General features: G+C 43.4%; 1 protein-coding gene across 2 annotated transcripts in view; it reads right to left on the bottom strand.

Annotated features, from left to right (window-relative positions):
* The window catches only part of sgcd (sarcoglycan, delta (dystrophin-associated glycoprotein)), a 158048-nt gene that overhangs the window by 27909 nt on the left and 107441 nt on the right, over positions 1–22698 (bottom strand). For both annotated transcript variants that reach the window (XM_041051114.1, XM_041051113.1), the window contains 2 exons: positions 17743–17830; positions 16378–16497 (listed from right to left, as the gene is read on the bottom strand). In XM_041051114.1, the coding sequence (XP_040907048.1) occupies positions 16378–16497; positions 17743–17830 (208 nt within the window). The remainder of the gene's footprint in view (positions 1–16377; positions 16498–17742; positions 17831–22698) is intronic.

The raw sequence follows: 22698 nt of genomic DNA, 5'->3' as shown, positions 1-22698 counted from the left end.
AACGCTACTACAATTTGACTATTTGATTTTCCCGTTTTTCTGCCACAGCCTACATGGCCAGATTTTGCTGCTCGGTGGAAGTAACCGCCCACTGTTTATCAGCAAGCGTTCTGATTGGTTAAGCAAAGATAAATTCACAAGGCAGCCTGGGATCGGATTTTGCAGAAAACGATGGTCAGACACAAAACGTGGCTCATAACAAACATGCACAGCTACATTCACAGTTTATACTGCTGTTTACTGCTGTTTACTACAGCTATTTACACAAAACACAATCGAAACCGATTGTGACGACATCAGACCTTCACAGAAAACATGACCAGAGTTCTGACTCAGTATCTATTAAATTCAAAACTCCCCCAAACAACAGCCAGTGGTTCTGCTTTGAAACAGCGCAGTCGTTTAAAATCAGCCTTTGTTGTACAGATGTGTGGCACTCTGTGACGGCTGGATTTCTTTCCAGGGAACAAAACGTGCCATTTAAATTACGACTGCGTCTGCACGTTTACAACGTGTCAGAGCAACTCAAACGCCGTCCAAAGTTAATTGTCTAACAAGATGAAAGACTGCAAGGAAACTGCAAATGTCAGACAGCATGCAAGTCTATAATTAACCAGAATGTCGGCTAAATGGTAAATTATGTTGAGTGAGTCTGTAACTCGCTTATAAATCTGTTCGTCAAACTAATTCACAAACTCTGTGAAGCGAACCTCATCTCACAGGAAGTCTGTGCTAATTTCTACAACGTCAGCTATTAGAATCATAAACGTCAGAAAGTCTGTAGTTTCTCTGTTTTATGTGATAAACACAAAACATTTGAAGACGTCTGTTTTTACTTCCTGGCTCCAGCAGTGAACCTTTTCCTGCTGTTTCACACCAACAATGTGCGAAAAGTCAGAGGAGAAACTGATGATAGTGATTTAGAAATGAACTTATTTTCGTGTCATTAACGGCAGAAAAAGTGTGATTGCAGTAATTCAGGTGAAACACGCCTGTTTCCCATTGGCTGCAGCCCTTCATTAAATACAAAGACTTCTATCAGTTGAAGCCAGATTTAAGGGCAAAGTGTCAGGAACCTCCTCCAACCTGCTGCTGAAGGTTCATCATGCTGCTGATGATGAACTGGTGCATCTTCATCTATTTACCAACAAGGAAGCTTCAAAGGAAGCTGAGTGTAAATAGATTCAGGTCTAAGTAAATCCAGCAGTAGGACTTCACGTTGTCCTCCGCTCCATCTGGAATCATCATCTCCTTTCCTCTCGTCGCTCATCTGTTCCACTCTCTCCTTTCCTACCTCCTCCTCTTCCTCCTCCCTCTCTCCATCTGTTTCTTTCTCACTTTTCCTCTTCTGTTCTTTTTGTCTTTGTGGTAATTTCTTCTTAATCACTCTGGTGGTTAGAACCAGGGAGCAGGATGAAGGTGAATGTGGGGCTTGATGTACAGCTGATGAGGGTCTGGGACTGGACGGGGCCCGGGGGGCCCTCAGGCTTCGGTCTCACAACACGACAGTGAGATTGCACATTATCATGAAATATATTTAGCTCTCCTCCGTCTCATTACAGCAGGTCAAAGAGAGCTGGAGGAGGAACTGGGCAGAACAGAGCAAAATGAGCCACTGGACACATTTAACAAGAGGCGGGGACGAGGAGCCTGCAGCGCTAACAGACGATTAAAATCCCTCCCTCTCAAACGGAGAGAAAAAAGAGAACTCAACTCGAGCCAAAATGCCTCGTTACTCCACGAGGACAATGTGATTTTTTTTAAAAGGTGCGATGAATTTTGAGTGAATATATTTCTGATTAATGGAGTTGCAGCCTGTGCTGCAGTTAATTCAGCCAAGACTGGAACCATCCTGTGCTTTCACTGGTGCTCGTGATGTTTTGGTTCATCAGTGTAAATCATCAGTATGATGTTTGTTCCATTCAGGACTTAAATAATGTGCAGAGTAATGGACAAAGCAGCTTTTATTGTTAGCGAACAGCACAGTAAAATAAACTCTATCGCTTTTCAGGGTTATGTTAATATTTTATTAGTCAGAAAACTTTTGACAGTGAACACATGAAAATACTCTGGAGAGAGAGAGAGTGACAGTGACAGCATGATGAAGGGTTAAACAAAGAGAGAGAGAGAGAGAGAGAGAGAGAGAGAGAGAGAGAGAGAGAGAGAGAGAGAGAGAGTGACAGCATGATGAAGGGTTAAACAAAGAGAGAGAGAGAGAGGAGAAGACAGGAGTCTGAGCATATATGTGTGTGTGTGTGTGTGTGCGTTTAGTGTCACAATATGAGATAACATCATCCTCAGCCAGCAGAGCATCTATCACTGCAGCAGCAGGCTGAGAACAGGCAGCTGCAGGATCCATACGAGATCAGACTGATGCTTTCTGTGCTTCTGGCTGCAGGTGGACACAGGGGAAGTCACAGTGCTGCTGTCTGCTGGGTTTGATTCATAGATCAATACAATATGAGATTTGATATGCTGGGAAATATAACACAATTGCAAAGAAACACAAAGCTAATTCTTCTGATATTTAGTATGTAATCAGTAAAAAAACAGAACAGATATTTAAAGAAACACGCCTGATATGTTAAGGTCAATCAGGTAAATATGTAATTATGTTGTTTAATGTAGGATTCAATTAGATGTTTATGTTTGTTTTTGTGTTCGTGCTGCTCCTGTGTACGTGTTGTTGTTGTTCTTTCACTTTAAAATGATAAAATTAAAGAAGCACTGTTCCTGCAGTGCTGGTGGATAACGCTGTGTACAGTGTACATGAAGATATCCACATCTGAAACACTAATGCTAACTCACACTGATCTTCACTTGTACTTAATAAACAAATTAGTTTAGTTCATGACGATCAGATGAATGTCGTCATTGATTTAAAGCCTTTTGTATTTGGGAAAAAGTCTTTTTCGGCCAGTAGGAGTCACATGATCAGAAACTGGGGGTGTGGCCACTGCAGAATCACATTTCCTGTTTCAGCCTCAGTGACCTGCATGTAAAGGACGAATCCACAGGACACGAAGGTCTCGACGCTGAACAAAAATCCTTAATTTTTTGTGTGTGTGTGTGTGTCTGGAAACTTGGCCTGTATCCAGTCTGAATTTTCCACAATTTACTTGTGGTAAAATCCTCACTGTGTATCCCTCCATTAAATCAGCGCCTGTTATAATGGTAATGAGAGAGCCATATGGCAGACACAAACACAAATGAGGGCAGCAAGCGGGCAAATGACAAGCAGCAGAGTAAGTATACACACACACCACACACACAGACACACACACACACAAAATGATCCATCGTGACAATTAGAACACGATGTGTAGGTGGGACGATTGGTGTTTGTCATGTTCGTGTTTTCTTTGCTGTGAGTGCGTTAATCAGCATCTCTGCAGCTCAAAGCTGTGAAACGAACGGAGGTGAGGGAAAGAAGATTTGAGGAGCTCAGTCACTTCCTCAGCCTCACTGAGACCCAACATGCAGCCACTTGATTTGATCTTCAAGACTGAAAAATGACTAAAACCCTCAGATACGCTTCCGACCATCTGTCGCACATAAACGGCTGAACGAAGACACGACAAGCTCGGCTGAGGTGGAAAAGTTTGCATGTCAAAGAAGAAGAGAGGCCTCCACTCACACAATAAAAACAACAGTTTGCTGTGTGAGTCTACAGGTGAACCATTTAAAAAAACTACATGTCCCATCGTAGCAGCTATCATAGCAGACCTGATGCTTCGGTTCCTGTTAGAACACCACAGAACTGCAGTCTTCAGAATCACAGTCCAGCCGGGGTTCTGTCCGTCCTCCCTCTTCACCACACGGACAGATCTTAGACGACTGTGAAAGTCACCTTAGAGTAAATTCAGCCATCACTGATGAAAGAACGGCATCATGGCTGTCGGTTATGGTTCCATGCTAGATGTTATGGCTGCATTAGCACTAACTGCACTCGGCTCCTCTCTCACACAGATGGCCCATTACGGGTTGGCGGATAAAGACTGAGAGCACATTACACTCCTCTACTGCCTATAGGATCCACGCTGCCTGTCACTGATATATAACTGCCTTTGGAAAACAAACAATGCCAGCCGCGATCTTTGCAAACGGCTTTGCCAGAGCTTTCGAACGCGCCTCGTTTGTCAGGGGCGGTGCCAGCTGCAGACGCCCGGAGCAGAGGGGGGCGAGCGAGCGCCTTCCCTCCGCCACGCTTACGATCTAATCTGGCTTCATGACCGCTGGTGCCTGGATTTATATCAGCAATGAAACAAGACTGCGGGAGGTGTCCTCGAACCCTGCAGCCAGTGAGGTACACACACCCTTTTTACCCAGATCATTTCTAACAAAGCTGCTGATCTTTTGCACTGATGGAAGGATGAAGGAGGCTCTGAGCTCCGGGTGTTCGGTCAAAAACTAAAAGTGCGTCAAAAGATCTTCGAGTTTAGATTATTCAACGTCAAGGTTAAGAATGAACGTCCAGCCTCTAACACTGATAACATCTTCAGTCAGGAGATGAACATTCAGCTCAACAGCAACAAAAAGTTGACATAACACACAGCACATCTTCCAAACCCACACAGAGATCATGACTGTGCTTTACAAGCGTCTGCTCAGTTTGCTCATTTTATTAGTCTGCTCGAAATGCAATGCCGTAGAGATGAGCAGTTATATCACACACAGACAAACACACAGGTCAGTCGTAGCTGCAGTCACTGGGGTTTAATGGACTCTTCATCATCTGCTTAACGTGGTCAGCTGACAGGAATCCAATGGCCGCTCACGCACTAGCACATTTCCCATTCACTCCAGATAAAACCATGAAATGTAGACTGCCTCTGTCTCGCCTTGAATAAATTCTACGCCATGATGCCCCCCCCCTCCCCCGCTGTAACTCTGGAGTGTCTTTTATGGTCTTATTATGGCTTAACGGTGTCCACTCTGAAGGAAGGAGAGCTGGAAATAAAAGTCTGAGCCTGAAGCCGTCGGGGAGGATATATGACTGAGGCTGGGAGAGGTTTGATGAAAGATAAAGATGAAGATCACCCAGGTGGTTTCATGGGAAGATAGATATTTTCTCAAGTGCTGAACTGTTAGTCCAGGTTTACCACGGACCAGTATGTTCTATCTTGTGTTGCCACAGACACCATGTACATGAACTTCTGTCATCACTGGTAGTGTCAGTTAGCAGAGCTAAAAACTGCAACTGAAAATCATAAAAAAAACAAAACAAAACAAAACAAAACACCCTGTGATTAGCCGTGACACAGAAAAGGGTTTTAGTGTGTAAAGTTCTAAAAATATGTCCCTGCACTGACAAGTTTGAAAGTTGCAGGCTTAGATCTGCCAGTCAAAACTTATTATGGTCTAACTTGTTAAGTCATAAGAATCTTTTCTTAGTCCTGAAAATCAAATATTAAGAGAGATGTTTTACAGCGCTTCCTCGAGCAGTTATTTTTTTAACTGCTCCCAGAGAATGAGCGTGCAAACCTCCAGCCCTCCCAATTATTACAGGCCAGTTTTATACTTTCTATTCTTTTGGTTATTTATGGACACTAATAACCAGAAGTGCATATTAACACCAATTATTTTTTTTTCACTTTAGCAAACAATAAAACTATTTAAAAAATTCATTTTCTTCAATTCAGTTTTTGCTGTTTAAAGTCAGAACAGACGAGAACCTTATTGGAAAGGACACATTTGCACTCGCAACACGTTGCTCTGGGTTTTGGTGGGAGCAGCCCTAAACCTGGAAGGATTTCTCCTGGGAGGCTCAATTCAGGGCAAAAAAGGCACTTTTCTCAATGGGCTCAATTGACTTGATTTGAGCTCCTGGGTTCAAAATTGCCCTGCGATCTTTGCAGCATGTTATCACTCTCTTTCTTTTTGTCACATCTTTTCTGTCTGTTTTCAATGAAAAATGGTCCAGCACATAAAAAAGGTGGAAACACATTAAAAGTCCTCATAGACAGTCCTGAGAAAAGGCACTCTCCCAAGGGCAGATTTCAAAAGGGGCTTCATAACATCCGAGCCGACCCTGGAGCCAAAAGGCTGATGCAAGCTGCCGGCAGTAGCTTCGGGCTACTGAGGGTCCACAGGGCGAAGACAGACGCAGAATAATACCAGCTCCCTGTGAGCAGCTGGGAGGAAAACATCAAAACACAAACACACTCTCATTACAAAACAGGCCAGGCAGAGCGGGTTGGACCTCCTGGAGCGGGCGTGCAGAGGGTGGCTGATCTCTGAGCCCTTTCCGGTTGTGACCCTGTGATCAAGAGTCCGGTGAAGAGCTTTACTCACAGTGGCTGAAGGTCGGAGCTGTTTCGGTAATGACAGAGTATAAATCAGAGCCCCGAAGGAAAGAACGCTGAGGTCAAAGGTGCAGTTAAAATAATCCCTGAGCTCAACTGTGAAGGAACAAAGTGCAAGAGAGTTTTGTTTGTTAGGTGATGTTTTTTTTTTTAACCTTCCAATTAATTTCCTAAAGTTTCCCTGTCTGTCTCCCTGCAGGATCAATGTTTTTATGATGTCTTTTGTCCAGTGGGTTCTTGTTAGATTTGGCTTTGGCAGGTCATGAGCCCATTGATCGCAAAAATTCAGGCACTGGACTCCATCAGTGATGTTGAGAGCTGGTGAGCATTAATAAGATGAGCTGAAAACCATTTACCCTCAGTTCACAAGTTTGACCCCAAAGCTTATTAATCTGCCTGCGGCACCTGCTCATCAGAGGAAACCAGGTCAGGTCAAAGGTCAATCAACAGTCCTGGTGAACTGTCAAACAATGCATTAAAGCAACATTTATTTTCCTCCTGCCTTTCCTCCTCTCAGCCTCAGTTTCAGTTTCATTTATTTATATGTTAAAAATCAATGAAAAAAGTAAATATAACATAACGTGTGCAAGACGTGGTCAAGCACAACCTGACACCAGTCCATGCAGTGGGACGAGGTGTACACATGATGCTGACTACGGTCGACCATCACTTATCCATAAACAACAACAGAAAGTGGTGTGCAGGGAGTAGAAAGAAGCCTGCAGTGCTGTCCAATGACTCTATCAAAATAATATAATGAAATTATGTCCACAGTGTCCGAGGTGAATATTAAAAACATTTGATTTTATTTCCTTTTGGACTTTAAAGAAAATTTAATTCTGACTAAGGAGAAAAAAAGAGATGCAGAATTTAACAGCTTCATATTGAAAAGTGACCTCTGCTGCTCAGAGGCTGAGCGAGAGTGAAGCAAACAGCAGGCTTTACTTCTGCAGCAGGTTTAATACAGAAACAAAGGCGTCTGACTTTACACAGAAACAGTCAAAGTTCAGCCAAAAATAATAAGAAGAAAAGAGTCTTTGCTGACAAGGAAACCCACAGAGTTCAGCCGGGGTTCCTCTGCACTTGGAAAGCAGTTTATGAAATCACATCACTTAAAAATTTAGTTTTACCCTTTTAGAGCAACACTCATCTTTTTTTTTTTACAGGAAGCTGTCGAGGCCAAAACTGAACGTTTCACTGGAATATTCACTCACACACACACACACACACGCACGCACGCACGCACACACACACACACACACTAATATACCCACATACTCAAACACATATTCTTATGTTATGCATGCATGTGTATGCATTTGTTTATGTGTATGTATGCGTGTGGCTGTTTGTATGTATATGCATGTCTATATATATATAAATATGCATAACAGTATGTATGTATGTGTAAGTGCTTTGTGCCCGTATAGATGTATGTGTTAAGTGAAGTACACAGTTTTGGCCTAGATGGCGTCTCATACTTTCTCCCTCCCTCTCGTTGTTAGTTAATATTTAATGTGTTTTATTCTCTTTTCCAGTTTGGAGTGTTACATTATACAAAGAGGCTGTTAAAGAGTTATGAGCTTGGCACGGTCTCGGCCATCTGCCATCTGAAACTCTGACTCTGATCCCGCTTTCAGTGGATCATCCTCAGACCAGTCTGTGAAGGACCTGGGAGGGGGACGCAGATGTTGCCCCAGTCCCCCACATTTCTCTGAACCATCGCTGTAGTTTGGCTGTAAAGTCCTGGACAATAGAAAAGGAGAGACTGTGTAAACGTGTTGCTTGTAGCCACAGTGTATGTGTCAGTGTGTGCAACCTGCCGCTCTGCCTCCTTCGAGCTGCCTATATGTCCCAGTCACACACCTGCATTCGAGCTATACTCAACATTCACACACTGAAAGAAACGTTGGGACGACCACGCTCTGTACAAAGCCACCTGACAACAAGACATCACGATGTGCAGCTGTACCATGAAACATGCACACAAGACTCATTTCAGAAGACAATGACCGACAACACAAGCTCCGTGACGCTGGTGTTAGCAGCTAATGCTACTTCCAACTGATCCGACCTCCTCTGAGGCCACGCCCTGTCGCATCCGATCAGACGATAAGTCACAATCCAACTCAAAATAAAAAGTTTACACGTGTAAGGTCTTGTTGCTTGATGCGTTCTGAGGTTATAAAAGCGCTCAAATCTGAACACGGATTTATTGCTGACTGTGATTTTCAGTCCGACTCTGATCTGAGACGACCGGAGAAGATGAAGTCGTTCCGGTAAAAGGATTCTCGTTTGAAAATAGACAAGAAAGAAAAATGAAAATCTTTTTCTTTCACAATGCTTTTCTGTGATCACACAGCCATCCTTGATTTGCCTCTGCAGAATATGAAAGAGACCGAGTACCATAATGCAGAGTGGTAATTACTTAGTGAGTGCATCAAAGCAGACTGGCTGCTGATAGCACGTCTCATATGGAGGAGGGAGGGAGGGAGGAGGGGGGGGTGAAGACTCTCTTCCAATTACCCTTCTCTTTCCTCACCTTTCTTTTCCTCTTCTCTCCTCCTCTCTCTGCTCACTTCTTCCCCCTACAGTCTGTTCTGTACTATTATCAGGAGCCAGATTCATTTTGAATGAGCTCAGACTTAACAGAGTCAATGGGACATAATTGAGGGTAATGAAAGGTGTTTAATTATAATTACAACAAAGAAAGAAAGAAAGAAAGAAAGAAAGAAAGGAAGAAAAACATCAGCAGGTAATGTTGTTTTGTGGGGTCCTTAGAACCTCTGGATCATTTCTGAAACTACAAGTTTGTGTGTGTGTGTGTGTGTGTGTGTGTGTCTGTGTGTGTGTGTGTGGGTGGCCTGCAAAGAAAAGAAAAATTAATTACAAACATGAAAACACTTTTTAATAAACACAAAACAATAAGAGGTGAAGAATAATCTGCTTTCCAAACACAGAAGGATTACATGAGCTAGACCTGCTACAGAGGGGTTTTAGTTTGTGTTTACTGACTCATGAACACATTTACCTTCGACTCTGACAAACACGGTTCAATTCCCAAACTCAGGCTGGTTTTTCTTTACCTAAGGGTTTGTAAATCCACTCGCTGCTTCAGCCCATCGGACGGATGGAAGTCTGGGAAAATCCCTGCTGAGGCGAGTCAACTGTGTTTGAATTACATTCATCTACAACTCATCTGCACAGGAGAAATAAAGTGATGTTCGTACTGAACGTTTTTCATGGCCGAAATTTGCATGTCCACGTCTGGCGAATAGAAAATGATTAACCATGTTTGGTTCGGGAATGAAAACGTCAGTGGTGACCTGAAAAGTACAACAAGACACAAACTCTGGTCCAGGACGTGAGAGGGAAGAGCTTAGTCCAACTCATCGACCTCCACAGATGATAACAAAAATCTGTGCCTTCATTAATTTCACTGACGAAGGGAAGAGTTGTGTTTTCTCTGAAGGTTATTAGCCAATTCAAATTAGCATGTTGGTTTAACAAGCCACATCAGCAAAGAGGAGAAGCTGGACTTTCAAATGCAGACACTGTCTCTGTACAGCTACAGTAAGTAAGTGACTGTCAGTCCAGTTATGTTCATTAAAATACGATGTGTTGTGTGAGTCACCACCTGCTGGTTCTCTCCAAAGCAGAGATGTTAACATGACTCTGATCCCGAGCACCAAGGTGACTCCTGTGTTTCTCCCTCTGGACTCTCTGCCTGTAAAAGTTGAAATACCTCTGGCCTTGTCCACTCTGGGCTATAAGCTGTACACTGTATTTATCGGTACAGTCGGCTGCTCTGCGGTTTCCTCTGGAGCTCTGAGTGGAAAACAGCACGAGCACATCGCATGGGTGAGCAGTGCTTATTTTGGAACTGGAGCTTGATTTCGAGGCAGGTCTGAGCGGCTGCAGCTCACAGGAAAATATGTTGAGGGAATATCAGCTGACCCAGTGACTTACAAACCTCTGCCACAGAACCAGGCTGCTGCCCTTCAGCTTTTTATTTCACTCGCACCGACAGGACTTGGTAGCAGCATAGTGCCAGAATTTCTGGACCATTCCTCATAAAATCGCCTCAAGATCCTGGTTCAACAAATATTTACTACAGTTATTAGCTTCTTCTCATACTCGTGTTACTTCCTGCTGTTCTCCTGAGCAACCACAGAGTTCTCTCAGAGAACTCTCAGAGAACTGCCTGGGACTGCAAACGTGAACACAGATTACCGTAAAAGATTTAAATATCCTGATGACAGAGAAGGATGTGACATTTCACATGAAATGTGGTAAATTTAAATACTCAGAAAATTCCACATTGTTTGGTTAAAGGCTTTTCTTTTGGTGGAGTTCAGCGGTGGCATGTTGGACACAAAGACGAATTGATGGGACAGTGTCTGCAGACAGTCTGTAGCTGCTGCTGTTCAGCCTGTAAGAATCTACAGTAAGAAAACGCCCACGAGCTTCGCCGTTTAAAAACAAGACGAAATTGGATGTGACAATTCTCTGATTGTCTGCGTGTTACAGCTCTTCGTGTATTCTCCTATGTGACACACGTATCTGCAGCCAAAGTGGGCTGAAGCAAACCACAGAAAGTATTTTAACTCTGATTTGACCCAGCCTGTCATCGCATTCCCCCTGTTTGTGTTCTCATTTACTGTGCGTCTGCTGGGAGCCAGTCAGCGTGCCTGACTGGACTGTAAATAGCTGCAGAAGCCGTAATGAAGCCAATGATAGCAGTATCATGGATTTCCAATGACCTCAGTTGGGCCAATTAAAGTTATATGCAGGGTATAATTATGTATTTTATTGACGGGGAAGGAACGATGGGATTGGTAATGACATGTGGCAGCTTTATAAGCCTCTACAGTCCCTTCAAACGTCAAAGGGATGAGAGAAGAGACAGCAGCTCATCCTCAGGTCTGATCAGCACTTTACCAGCTGTTGTTTCACTGTGTGCACACAGCACACAACTAAGCACGTCTTACTCAAATCTTCTGTCCTTAAAAACCAAATCTTTTGTGTTAGCGTAAGATCTGAGGCGCCAACTCCTTTTACCTAAACAACAAACTAACTACATTGCTCCAAACACAGCCGTTCATACGCTGGTCCGTCACCTCTGTGGTTAAGGTTTGATTCTGTTTAAGTCAATGAAATGACTTAGTTAATGTCAGAGGTGCAAACTCTCATCTCTCAGTGTCAAAAACACATTCACTCCTCTCTGGGAGGTTTTGTGCTACAACAACGATTATTCACAGTCATTATCCGCGCAGCCACGAGGGACTGGCCGTCTGTGAGATGCAGACGTGGCTTCTGCATTTAAACCAGTGACCAGTGCATTTTTATTTTTTTTTTTGGTGAGAACAGTCTTAATTATATAGACAGCATTAAACTGCTGGTATTGTTTTGGAAGTTGCAGTGACATTCAGGTATTTTACTGGTATGTTGTATTAGAAACACTCAGAGATTCAAAGACAGATGTGAAAACATGACGATAAAACAACCAGAGACATGGACGCACACTCAGGTGCTACACACAGAAACTTTGGTATGACAGAAGACTTCTGGGAGCTCAGAGGTTCGTCTATGTCTGCTGAGGCAGCGGTTGCCATGGTGTTTGATTAGCCTCGTATCACTGAGCGGCCTCATCAAACGGCTGTGGAGATAAATGGAGTAATTGGGAAATCACTGGCACTCTCTCCCTCTGCGCTTCTCCTCTGACTCTCTCCCTACGCCTGCTCCCAACGGCTTTTCAGTGTCGTCACTCACCACAACCTGAAACAGTGTTATTTTCTTTTTAACCACACGCTCTCCCAGTAAGCATGAGATGTTTTGCTTCGTCTGAAATGAACCACAACATTTTAGCTTTGGTTCTTCCTTCTTTTAGCAGCATTAGCACTTTGTATAAAAATCACACATTTGCAGAAATAAACACTTACTGATGTCAGTATTTTAAGCGTTGGATTATGTTTTTGGATTAAATAAAAAAACAGTTTTTATTTAAATAAATGAACGTGTGTACACACCAAAGCTTTAAATACTGACCTAGTTTTAAATCATCACCTGCAAATCAAAATTTGTCAGAAATGACTGACCAGATTTCTGTTGAAGTTGTGGCTATTCATGATCCCCAGATGATAAATCCTCTGGCTTTTGGTGAATCCCAGATCGTCCTGTTAGAGCCACAGTCAAGATCGACTTCAGGCTTTAACCCTCCATTCGTAAGCTTTGATTTATCTTCCAGCCCCAGTAAAAGTCAGGATTTAATGGACACATTTATGCTCCCCAGAAGATGAACTTTTTATATTTGTTCTAGTGCCACCCTCAGGACAAAACGTCAGCTTTAATATTTCACAGTCAGAAGGCAGATTGCCATGAAATTTGCTGGGCACGCTCCAACAGCATGGTCAGAAATCATAGTGAGAGAACACAAAGAAAATCAGATGGGCCTGTCTCCAAGACCCTTAGGTACAGTATTTTTACAGAAACAGACAACGATTACCGCAGCGTCTCTCGTTACAGCCCCAGAAGAGACACCGATGTGAACAAACTGTAAATAAAATCCTAACACCTGATGGAGGACATGGCGACAGCCTGGTGCTCCCTGATAACCGTGCACACGTGTGCAACCACAAGCCGTCGGCAGACACAAGCAGAACAGCGTGGAAGTTAAAAAAACAACACACCAAAACACAAGTGACACAGCAGCAAAACCACATACAGTCACACACACACACACACACACACACCTGCAGGGTCACCATAATATGCTCAATAAACTACAGGCAAGGCAAAGAGGATGTAAACAACTAGGTTCAGCCGTGGCTACACATAACGTTCACCGTTTCTAAGGATAAACTTATTTATATGACTTTATGCTTTATACGACCTTATGGCATCCAATAACAGCACAATAATTAGGAGGTTGCTTGTTGTATGGTGTGTTGCTGAGAGTTGTCTTCTTTCCCTTTGTGTGTTCAGATTTGTTGAAGTCCAGGGAATGTTTCTGAAGCACATTTTTTTTGTGCCTGAGCGTACGTGTGAACATCACGTATCAGCTGTGACGGCACTTAGTTCGGTAAACATCACGGTGCTGTGTTTGGAATTTAAACTTTGAACAGGCAGCGGCAGGTAAATATCTGAAACGCACAGAGTTTAGACTTTAGAATAAACTGCGACAGAAAATATTCTGTTCAACAACTCACAACAAATCACAACACTACCTGTCCTTACTACCTCACCCCCCCCCGCCCCCTCCCCCATCTGTGTCTCCCTCTGTTAAGAGGAGCACTTTGCTGAGGTGGGTGACAGTAATGAACTCTGACTCACTGAGCCTGGAAAGGATGTAAATGAATGTAGATGAAGATGAAGAGTAATTGCTCACACAGAGGGCTTTGAAAAGAGGTGTGTGTGTGTGTGCCACCACACAACGTCAGAGAGAGAGAGGGAGGGAGAGAGAGAGAGAGGGAGAGAGAGAGAGAGAGAGAGAGAGAGAGAGAAGTAGAGAGAGGGGGAGAGGTAATGCACCCACGGGAGCTCTAATGTGAAAAAGTATGGCCCAGTCAAGAGGGAGACACTTCAAATATCTGTTTATCTATTAACAAGATTGAATGGGTGGACTGATGAATGGGTGGGCGGATGGATGAGTGATGGTGAATGATGGCAGATGGAAATGTAATGGTGAATGATGTTAGAAAGGAAACAGGAACAGGAGCGAGAAAAAAGAGGGAATGAAGGAAAAGGATGTCAGAAAAATAAAAGGTAATGAACAGTGAATCAAAGACATAACTCCAGAAAAACGTGTGTGTGTGTGTGTGTGTGTGTGTGTGTGTGTGTGTGGTCTGGTGCTTCATATCTTGCAGATTCTGTAATATTTAACATCTTGATCATGCTCTCTGCGAGTTATTTTAGTTCCTTCCTAATTATCCTGCTGCATGTGAGCCTGTACAAAATATAAGAAACAAGTGATGATTAAATCTGTCCTCGTTGAGCACGGTCAGCACATTTCTTTAAACCTCATTAACATGGAGAAGCGTTTTCATCACGGTCCACTGTATAATGGCTGGCAAGGTCTCTCGCCCCGACCATGTTTACTTCTACTGGCCAATTCCAGACAATATTTACATGATGCAGAGATGCATTTACAACAAACTGTTCGTGGACTCACGACTTGGACACATGGCTTCTGAGACCTCACCGACCTCCCGGTGCGTCGGCGATTCCAAACCTAAGTGTTTAAATAATGCACAAACCCTCTGGAATATTCATTGGACGGAAGAGCGCAGGCATAAAAATGCAGAGTCTTGGGTTTGAATATTTCAGTGTAAACACCATATAGCTTTAATAGAGAGGTGGAACAAGATGATTCATAATATATATATAACACTGTCACACAGTGTTGGATAAGGTGACTTTTCTGACCATGAAGCTACTGAGTTACTTTTGCACAAATTTGTCAATGTGTGGTTCTGAAGCTGCAAAAATAAGTTTGTGTTTGTCTTCGGCTCAGTGAGTCGATAGAAGCTTCCACACACTGTTTTAGTGCTGCACAATGAAATAAAGTCCTCGACTGTTCCAACAGCAGCGATGATCACCTTCTGCATTTATCCCCCGACAGTTTCAGAAGAACGACTGCTTTCACAAAAATATGTTTCACATGAGCCACAAACACACCATTTACACATCAAATGGACACCTGTCCATCCTCTCAGGAACACAGTGGACACGCATGCACTAACGTGGTATTCACAGAAGTCGACCTACCCTGATATTCGAATGCGTAAAACACAAAATCGCGACCTGACAGCTGCTTTTCTTGTCACGTTTTGACACAAATTTGTGTGAACTGATGCAAATACTTGAAGGAATCTGCTTCATAACTGTACAGAAACGACAGGAAGAGAGACCGGAGGGAAATAACAGAAAGAAGCAGCTGAACGTAAACACACACAACCCGCCCAGAGGTCAAATACATGTAAATGATGCAAGGTTAAAACCTGCATCATGTTCTGTCTGAACATATGTGTGAAGCATATCGTGTACTCATCTTCCCAAGTGGAACATATGCCGTCACAACTTAGATTCACAGGCAGCATAAACTCACCCTGAGGCTGAGGTTACACATCAGAGTTTCTGTCTCAGTTCACGCAGCAGCCTCACCGTAACAAGAAAAGGCAAAGTCAGCGCCGAGCTTCAATCTGTCACTTCCTGTGGTCAGACTACATTTCCCCTCAGACTTCATCCCTTATCTTTATCATCTCAGTGAGCACAGGAGGGTTTTTATTGTATGCAGATGAGTGTTTGCGCTGGTATTGTTTTCGCTGTGAGCGAATTTCGCCTTCGCCGTGCTCTGTTACGCCCCTCTGCTCTCACAGGAAATCATCTGTCGCAGTGGCGTCACTTGGAGGCCGACTGGCTGCTGCAGTCGGAGCAGCTCTGTCACTTCTTATCTCCCGTCATAAGCACAAAACTCGTTTGTCTAAGGACTACATGTCACCTCCTCCCCGCTGACTCCTGCTGGCAAATATGAGCTCTCCACCATCGTTCTCTTTACTGAGCTTGGAAAAAAAAGAAATCCTCCTCATCCTCTTCTTGCTAGCTGTCATCTTTCTCCTATCATACATGAGTACTACCAACAACACAGACTGGAGCCCTGCTGTCCTCACTACTGGCTGCTTATGAAGCGGGTACACTGAAAGCATCACGCACTTCTACTTTGCATTTACTGTATGTCACTTTGACACATCACATCAGCTGAGTTAGAGGGCTGCAGTGTGAGGAAAGTAAACACACTTCCACCACATCAAGTTGGGTAGAATAATAAATTACAGGATATATACTTTCATGAAAAAAAAAAAAAGGTTTCTTAAAAATCAAAATGTTTCACGTCACTGTGCAAAACATCTAAAGCTCATTGATGCCAACATCACAAGAAACAACAAAAAGCCAAAGTCAGACAGCAGCAACTATCTGTTCACGTTTGGAGAAACAAACACAGACAGTAAAACAAAACGTTCTCTGTTAGAACCCCAGGAACCCCAGAACCCGCTCAGGTCAGCTGGTCACTCACCCATCACTCTAAGCCTCTCTGCGCCCACCACCACCTCCTGCTCGTCGGCGGAGAAGAGGAGCTTCCCGGAGGTGGATTTGACTTCAAACATCTTTCCTCGTGCTTTAAATCCACTGGATCCTAAACCGAACACAGAGAGAGAGAGGAGACATCAAAGAGGAGCGACTGGAGCTGGAGCTGATTTCTTACTGAATTACCTCGGAATTTAAACATTTAAAATGCATCCAAGTGGGAGACAGTCGAGGTGTCCTGCAGGATTCGCTGACTTGAGAAAATAAACACATCCAAAAAGTTTTCAGCCAACACGTCTGAATCTCGAAAAGCATATCGCAAAAACACTGAAAGGAACAGAACGAAGCAAAAAAAAAAAAACTTTGAACAGTTTGTGCTGAAATGTTCAGAAATCTGTTGGTGGAGGAAGTTTCCAACTCAAATTGCTTTGTCTCATGTCAAGACAGAAAACACTCAGCGCTGGCAGAGACTGACTGACACACGCGCAATTGATTCTGCCACTCTGCATCTGGGATGTGAGGTTCCTCCCAACACTAGCATCAACCAGGATGAGCAGACCTCGTCCTCCTCTTCAGACCCAGAAGGCAAATGTCAGCGCGCTCTTTAACGTGAGAGACGCTTCCTGTGCATGTTTACACAAAGTGTAAGACTGCCATCTCTATTAGAGTGTGACAGGAGGAGAATGGGGCAACGTAAAGAAGAAAGTGCGATCACAGAGTTATGGTGGGGCGACTGAGGCCACTGCCGGCACAGCTGAGGGGAACAGAGGAAGAATTTATGATGCACTAATGTTTAATCGTGGAAATGAGGCAGTGACTTCTTCCAGTTTGAGCAGTGGTTCCTAACCTCAGACTCTGGACTCCTCAGAGGCGTCCAAGGTAAATCTACGGAGCTGCAAAATGATTAAAATGATGGGAAATCTGGCAAAAAAAATGCTGCTCATTTCTACAACCTTTGTTTTAATGGAAAATACTGGATAGTTTTATCTCAACAGACCTAAAATAACTGTTCAAATGAGACAATCTGTAAATGAAAAATCACGATCAATAAGAAATATAAAGCTACGAAGCCTCACTATAGTTTAAAGAAAAAGAAGTTGCATGTGGACGGATAAAATATGAAACACGTCCGTGGGAGACTCACCAAAGATGTTGTTTGATAAAAGAAAAAAAAAAACATCTCGTCATTGATGAATGGAACATATATAAAAATCGACGTGTTGTGCATCTGTTGCAGCTGATGTCGTCAGCGTTGTTGGGTTTGATGCTTTTGAAAATGAAAATGTATCATATCAAAAGAAAACATCAATAAAACTACATGAAAGCGGTTTGTGTTCCTCCTGCGGCGTCTTACCTGTCACGAGCTGCGTGAGCAGCTGGTTGTTGCTGTTCATGATATTGACCGACACATTTCTGGACGACTGCAGGAACAGCGGGCTGCCCTGTGGAGAGAGGGATGGGGTTCTTTATTTAGTCTGTCGTGCAGTGCTTATTAAACTATTCATGTTTTTATTAAATAATATGTACTGACAAGAAAAGGGAAAAAATCATCTGTAGAAGACAAATAAGAACGTCTATATTTTCTCACTGATTATGTTATTGGGACTTCCCCAACCATTATCCTAACACTAACTTTAACCTTAACCATAAAACCAAGTCTTAACCCTGAAACAGCCCTTTGGAGAAACACATCAGGTATTAGGACTTGTCTCTACACCTGCTACATAGACACACACAGACACAGACACACACACACTGGAAGAAAAGATGGCGACTCTTTTGTCACATTTGGCTAAACACAAAAAACCACTGGTGGAAAGAAAACCAGCAGGACAGGGCTGGCATTCGATCTCTAATATCAGAGTCATGCTGCAACCAGGTCAGGTCGACATGTCAGACAGATCACCTGACTGGCAAGCTCCTGTGCTGAGTCGGGGGGCGGGGACTCACACTGTATGAGGTGAGCCAGCACAAAAGTAGACGAGCACATAAACGACTGTACGACTTCACGCTCAGACACAGGCCATAACTGTCCGAGTTCAGAGACTGAAGCCTCCCTCTTTGTTTGATAACTCCGACACCAATCTGTAATGCCGATCACGTCGGACACTCTGCTCTTTCTGTGCCCGGCTAATCTTCATGCCTCAGTCAACTTCTTAATTAGAGATAACGGCCTGACCATTGTGCTGCGCTCGCAGCCGAGGAGGGATATGCCTTGTGTGTATATTACTGATAACATTATGGCTCTTGCCAAACTTACTGAAGTTCCCACAGTAAATACAGCAAATGTATGATATACAAGCAAGAACTTATTCCAGCAACAATGTGCTGTGAAGTGAAGTAAAAATGAAACAGAAATATGGAAAGAGCTGATACACGGGAGGCGTCGAGGTGGTGATAATTACATCAACATTAACTGTGAGGCCATTTGAGAACGTCAGGTTTGACAAGAGCACTCTGTCTTTGAAGGTCCTAAGGCTGAGGTGTGTGTGTGTGTGTGTGTGTGTGTGTGTGTGAGTCACAGTTCCCAAATATCTGAATTTACTACCAGTTTCCAGAGTCTAATCTGGTGGTTGTTGGGAGAAGTTTTCTGTTTTTTCCTAAATGTTTTTTCCTCCGAACACGCTTCATCTCACACCAGTGCAGAAACATACGGAGCCGAGCTTTTACGAGTGCTCTTGAGTAACCGAGATGCTAAAAGCCACACAACTGGGATCCAACTAAAACTTCCTTAAAACTACAGTCATGCACTTTTCTGACAAAATCTACTTTGGGGCCAAAAAAAAAAATTCAATAGGAGAGGGACTGAAAGTTGTCCAAACACACAAAACAGATGAAACCAGAAGAAACGACCGGCTGCTCAGACGAACTGAGGCTCAGTGAAAGCTCAGCTCTGCTGAGGATGAGCAGAGTCTCCTCAGCAGCCGCCGCAAACACAAACCAAACTGATATGTAAGAAAAGGTAAGAATAAAACTCTGATCACATAAAGAACTGGAGTCTTTTCACTTGTTTTAAGAAAACCCATTTTCTGCCATGATGTGAATGATGTGCTTGCAGAGCTTTATTTTGAAAATTCCCTGTGTAGTTTTACAACGTAAACAGAGAAATTAAAAAATCATCTACTTGCTGTTTTTCATGAAAATGAAGCAACAAACAAGCTTCAGCTTTGGTCTTGTCTAACTTCAGTTAAAAATAAGGCCTGTGGCAGATTTATCATCAGTGTGTCCAGTGTCTCACTGGCCATTTCTCTCTGTCACGCTATGCTAGATTCTGATTGGCTGATTGCAGATATGGGTCCTTTTGGAGGACACTGTTCAACTGTATAATATTATACAGAGAAGTGTTTCTGTCATTTACCTCACCCTCACCAACACAATACAATTCACCAGCAGCATTAGACATGTCTCTGTACCATCCCGCTGCTTTAACAGTTGGACTCGACTAAACACTGTCTACTGAAATTAGCTGGATTCTGAGCTAGCTTGATGAAAGGCATGCTGAATGAACAGGGGGGGAGTTAGCCTGGGTTCACACTGAAATCTTGTCTTTCTCCACAGCACCACGTTTCACAGCAGCCAGCTTATCGTTGCATCTCTACACATCTTTTTTCCTGCCACAGTCTCCTGAAATGCCTCAGAGGGGCTACTGCAGGAGTCCTCTGGGGCTGTTTGTGTACAGTACATGTGTTTAGTTTGTTGCTGTGTGTTGCCTCTGATCCACCCTGCCTCCCTCTTCTCTTTGTTACTAATGCAGCAGACCATATTACTCCCAGCAGGAAGCCGCTCACACAGAGAGGAACACGGAGAAAGAAAAGAGAGAGAGAGGAGTTGGAGGAGAGACTGGGAGAAAGACGTGTGGATTGGAGTTGGTTATAGAAATATTTCTTGGAGGCAGATCTGCTCCAAAGGCTCAGAAATCTCACTGCTGAATTAAACCACAGCATGTTGAGCCAAAAGACCAATTTTCAGCAGCAGAACATTGGCTCTCTCCGAAATCCAGCCTGCTCTTATCAAAATAAATCTCCAGCTTAGTGTCCAGGCTCACCTTGTTAAAGACCACTAGGTAGTGTAACACGGTGTAAAATTACAGGTAGTGAGTGGTGTTCACGCGGTGGTGGATGGTTAGTTGATTAATCATTTAATGAATTGAAAAAATCCGTATTAACAGATTTTAGCTTGCAGCAGAAACAAGCTGTAATCACAGCACTGATTATTTATCTTTAAAGTTGATGGGACAAACTTGTTGGCAAACATGCTTTTTTTAAATGCATCCATTAGATACGAAGCAACATTAGCATTAATTTGGTTTCATGTTTCTGGAAACTTGACAAATCTACGTGTAGTTATCGCAGCGTCTGGTGCGGTTTCTCAGAGGGTTGTTGCTGAGAACAGCTGCCTGCTGCATCTGGAAGCTGATGAAACTGGTAAAAACCTTTGTGTTTATCAATATTCACAACACAACACATTAGGATTTGATCCATTTTAATTTAAAAATACTGAAGATTCTCTGTCATCCAGGTCGTGTTTTCCAAGAAGAGATGAATCGAGGGCAACTGGACTTGGTTGCTGACCTTGAAGATCAGAAGTGAAACGTCTTCAAGATCTGAAACCATGTCCAGTTGCCCTTGACTCAACTTTTCTTCAGTAGCTTGACGACGACATGGAGAAAAGTAGGAAAGTAGGAAAGAGACAGTGCAGTGTGGACAACATACAGAGAGCAGACTGACATAACGCTACCAGAGGAATCCCAGCATGCAGCAGGGGTTTTCCCCCTTTTTTTAAATTTATTTATTTTCATCTGTCCATCCTGTCTCCGACTGACCAGTTCCAAACCCTTCACCTCCTCCTCTGCTTTACGATTCCTCTCACTCTGTTACCAGCCACCTATCCCCTTCAGTTTCTGAGTTTCTCCCTCTGCTCTACTGTTTTGTATCTGCTCTTTCATTTTTCTACTCTTTTAGTCTTTTTATATTCATATCTATTTTACACCTCTCTGCTGTTCTGCGTCTTCAACCCATTTTTCCAATATTTTCAGGTAAATATTTTGACTTTACAGCAGTAAATCATCTGTACTTTCACTTCTGGTCTGGCAGCACCAATTTTTTTTTATTTTATGAGCAAAGATGAATATAGCAGCCTCCTTCCATCTACAGTGTGCTAAATATCCAAGCAATTTCACTCTGTATTTATACTTTTGAATATGCTGATAATCGACGTTCATAAACTTGCTTGCACCAGCAGATCCCGTCTAAACGTGCTGCCACATTAATTCACTGTTTGCCCTTTTGGTGAAACAGGGACTTCATTTTAAAATGAATATTTTACCGTGCCATGATATCACACTGCGAACATGTTGTGCTTGTTTGAGTCGGTGTTGAACTTGGCCGCCTCCTGCGCATCACCGCCTGTCAAAATATGCTTGCTGGCTTCCTATCTCTCTCATTCTAATTCAGTCCCCCTCCATCTGTCTTCCTGTTTCTGTCTCTATTACTGCTTCCTCGTCTTCTCTCCATCCCCAGCCTCACCCTGCTCTCTTTGCTCCCTCGCTCTCTCCTGCTCCTCTCCGAGCTCCCATCCTCATCTCTCATCCTCCCTCTCAGCTTGCGTAAGGTCCTAGACAGCAGAGATAAAGCGTGCCGCTCTCTTGCATTATCAAGCTATCCGTCCGCTACCTGCACACAGCTATTATTACTGCAAGACTAGAAGAGACAGAGGGAGAGGGTGCCTATCAGTTTATCGTGCCCATCTCTCCATTTCTCTGACATCTCCAGGCTTGGACACTTCTGCTGTAGTTGTTATAAGGGCGGCAGGAAGCGCCGCAGAATGTTAATTTGTAAACAGGACAGACTAGGGGTCCTCAGACAGACTCTGCATTTGGATCCATAAACCCCAAAGGTTTCCTGCAAGAAAACTGATGCTGAAGTTGTGGCTCTGAGCAGCACACTGGAGATAGCATGTTAATAACCCTGCCAAGGCTGTCGGCTGTTGCATGCGTTTGTTTCCCCACAGAGACCATCTGGCCTGAACCAGCTGCAGCTATAAGGTGCTTCTCGTGATGTTGTGTCTTCTTTTCTTGTTCTGACACGACATGACATGAAATTACATGAGTAGCAAGTCTTGTTATGAAACAACACAACACCCTGACAGGCGACGCAACACAACTCAATATGAAATGTCCTGTTATGACAGATCACAACACATTATGTTTAGGTCTTGCAATGTTGTGATATTTCTTGTTGTGACATGGCGTGACAGGACTCTCATCCATCCATTTTCTGCTGCTTATCTGGAATCAGGTCACGGTGGCAGG

Source organism: Toxotes jaculatrix, chromosome 12 (genome assembly GCF_017976425.1).
Source record: "Toxotes jaculatrix isolate fToxJac2 chromosome 12, fToxJac2.pri, whole genome shotgun sequence".
Lineage (NCBI taxonomy): Eukaryota > Metazoa > Chordata > Actinopteri > Toxotidae > Toxotes > Toxotes jaculatrix.
This window is presented reverse-complemented; position numbering and strand designations above follow the sequence as displayed.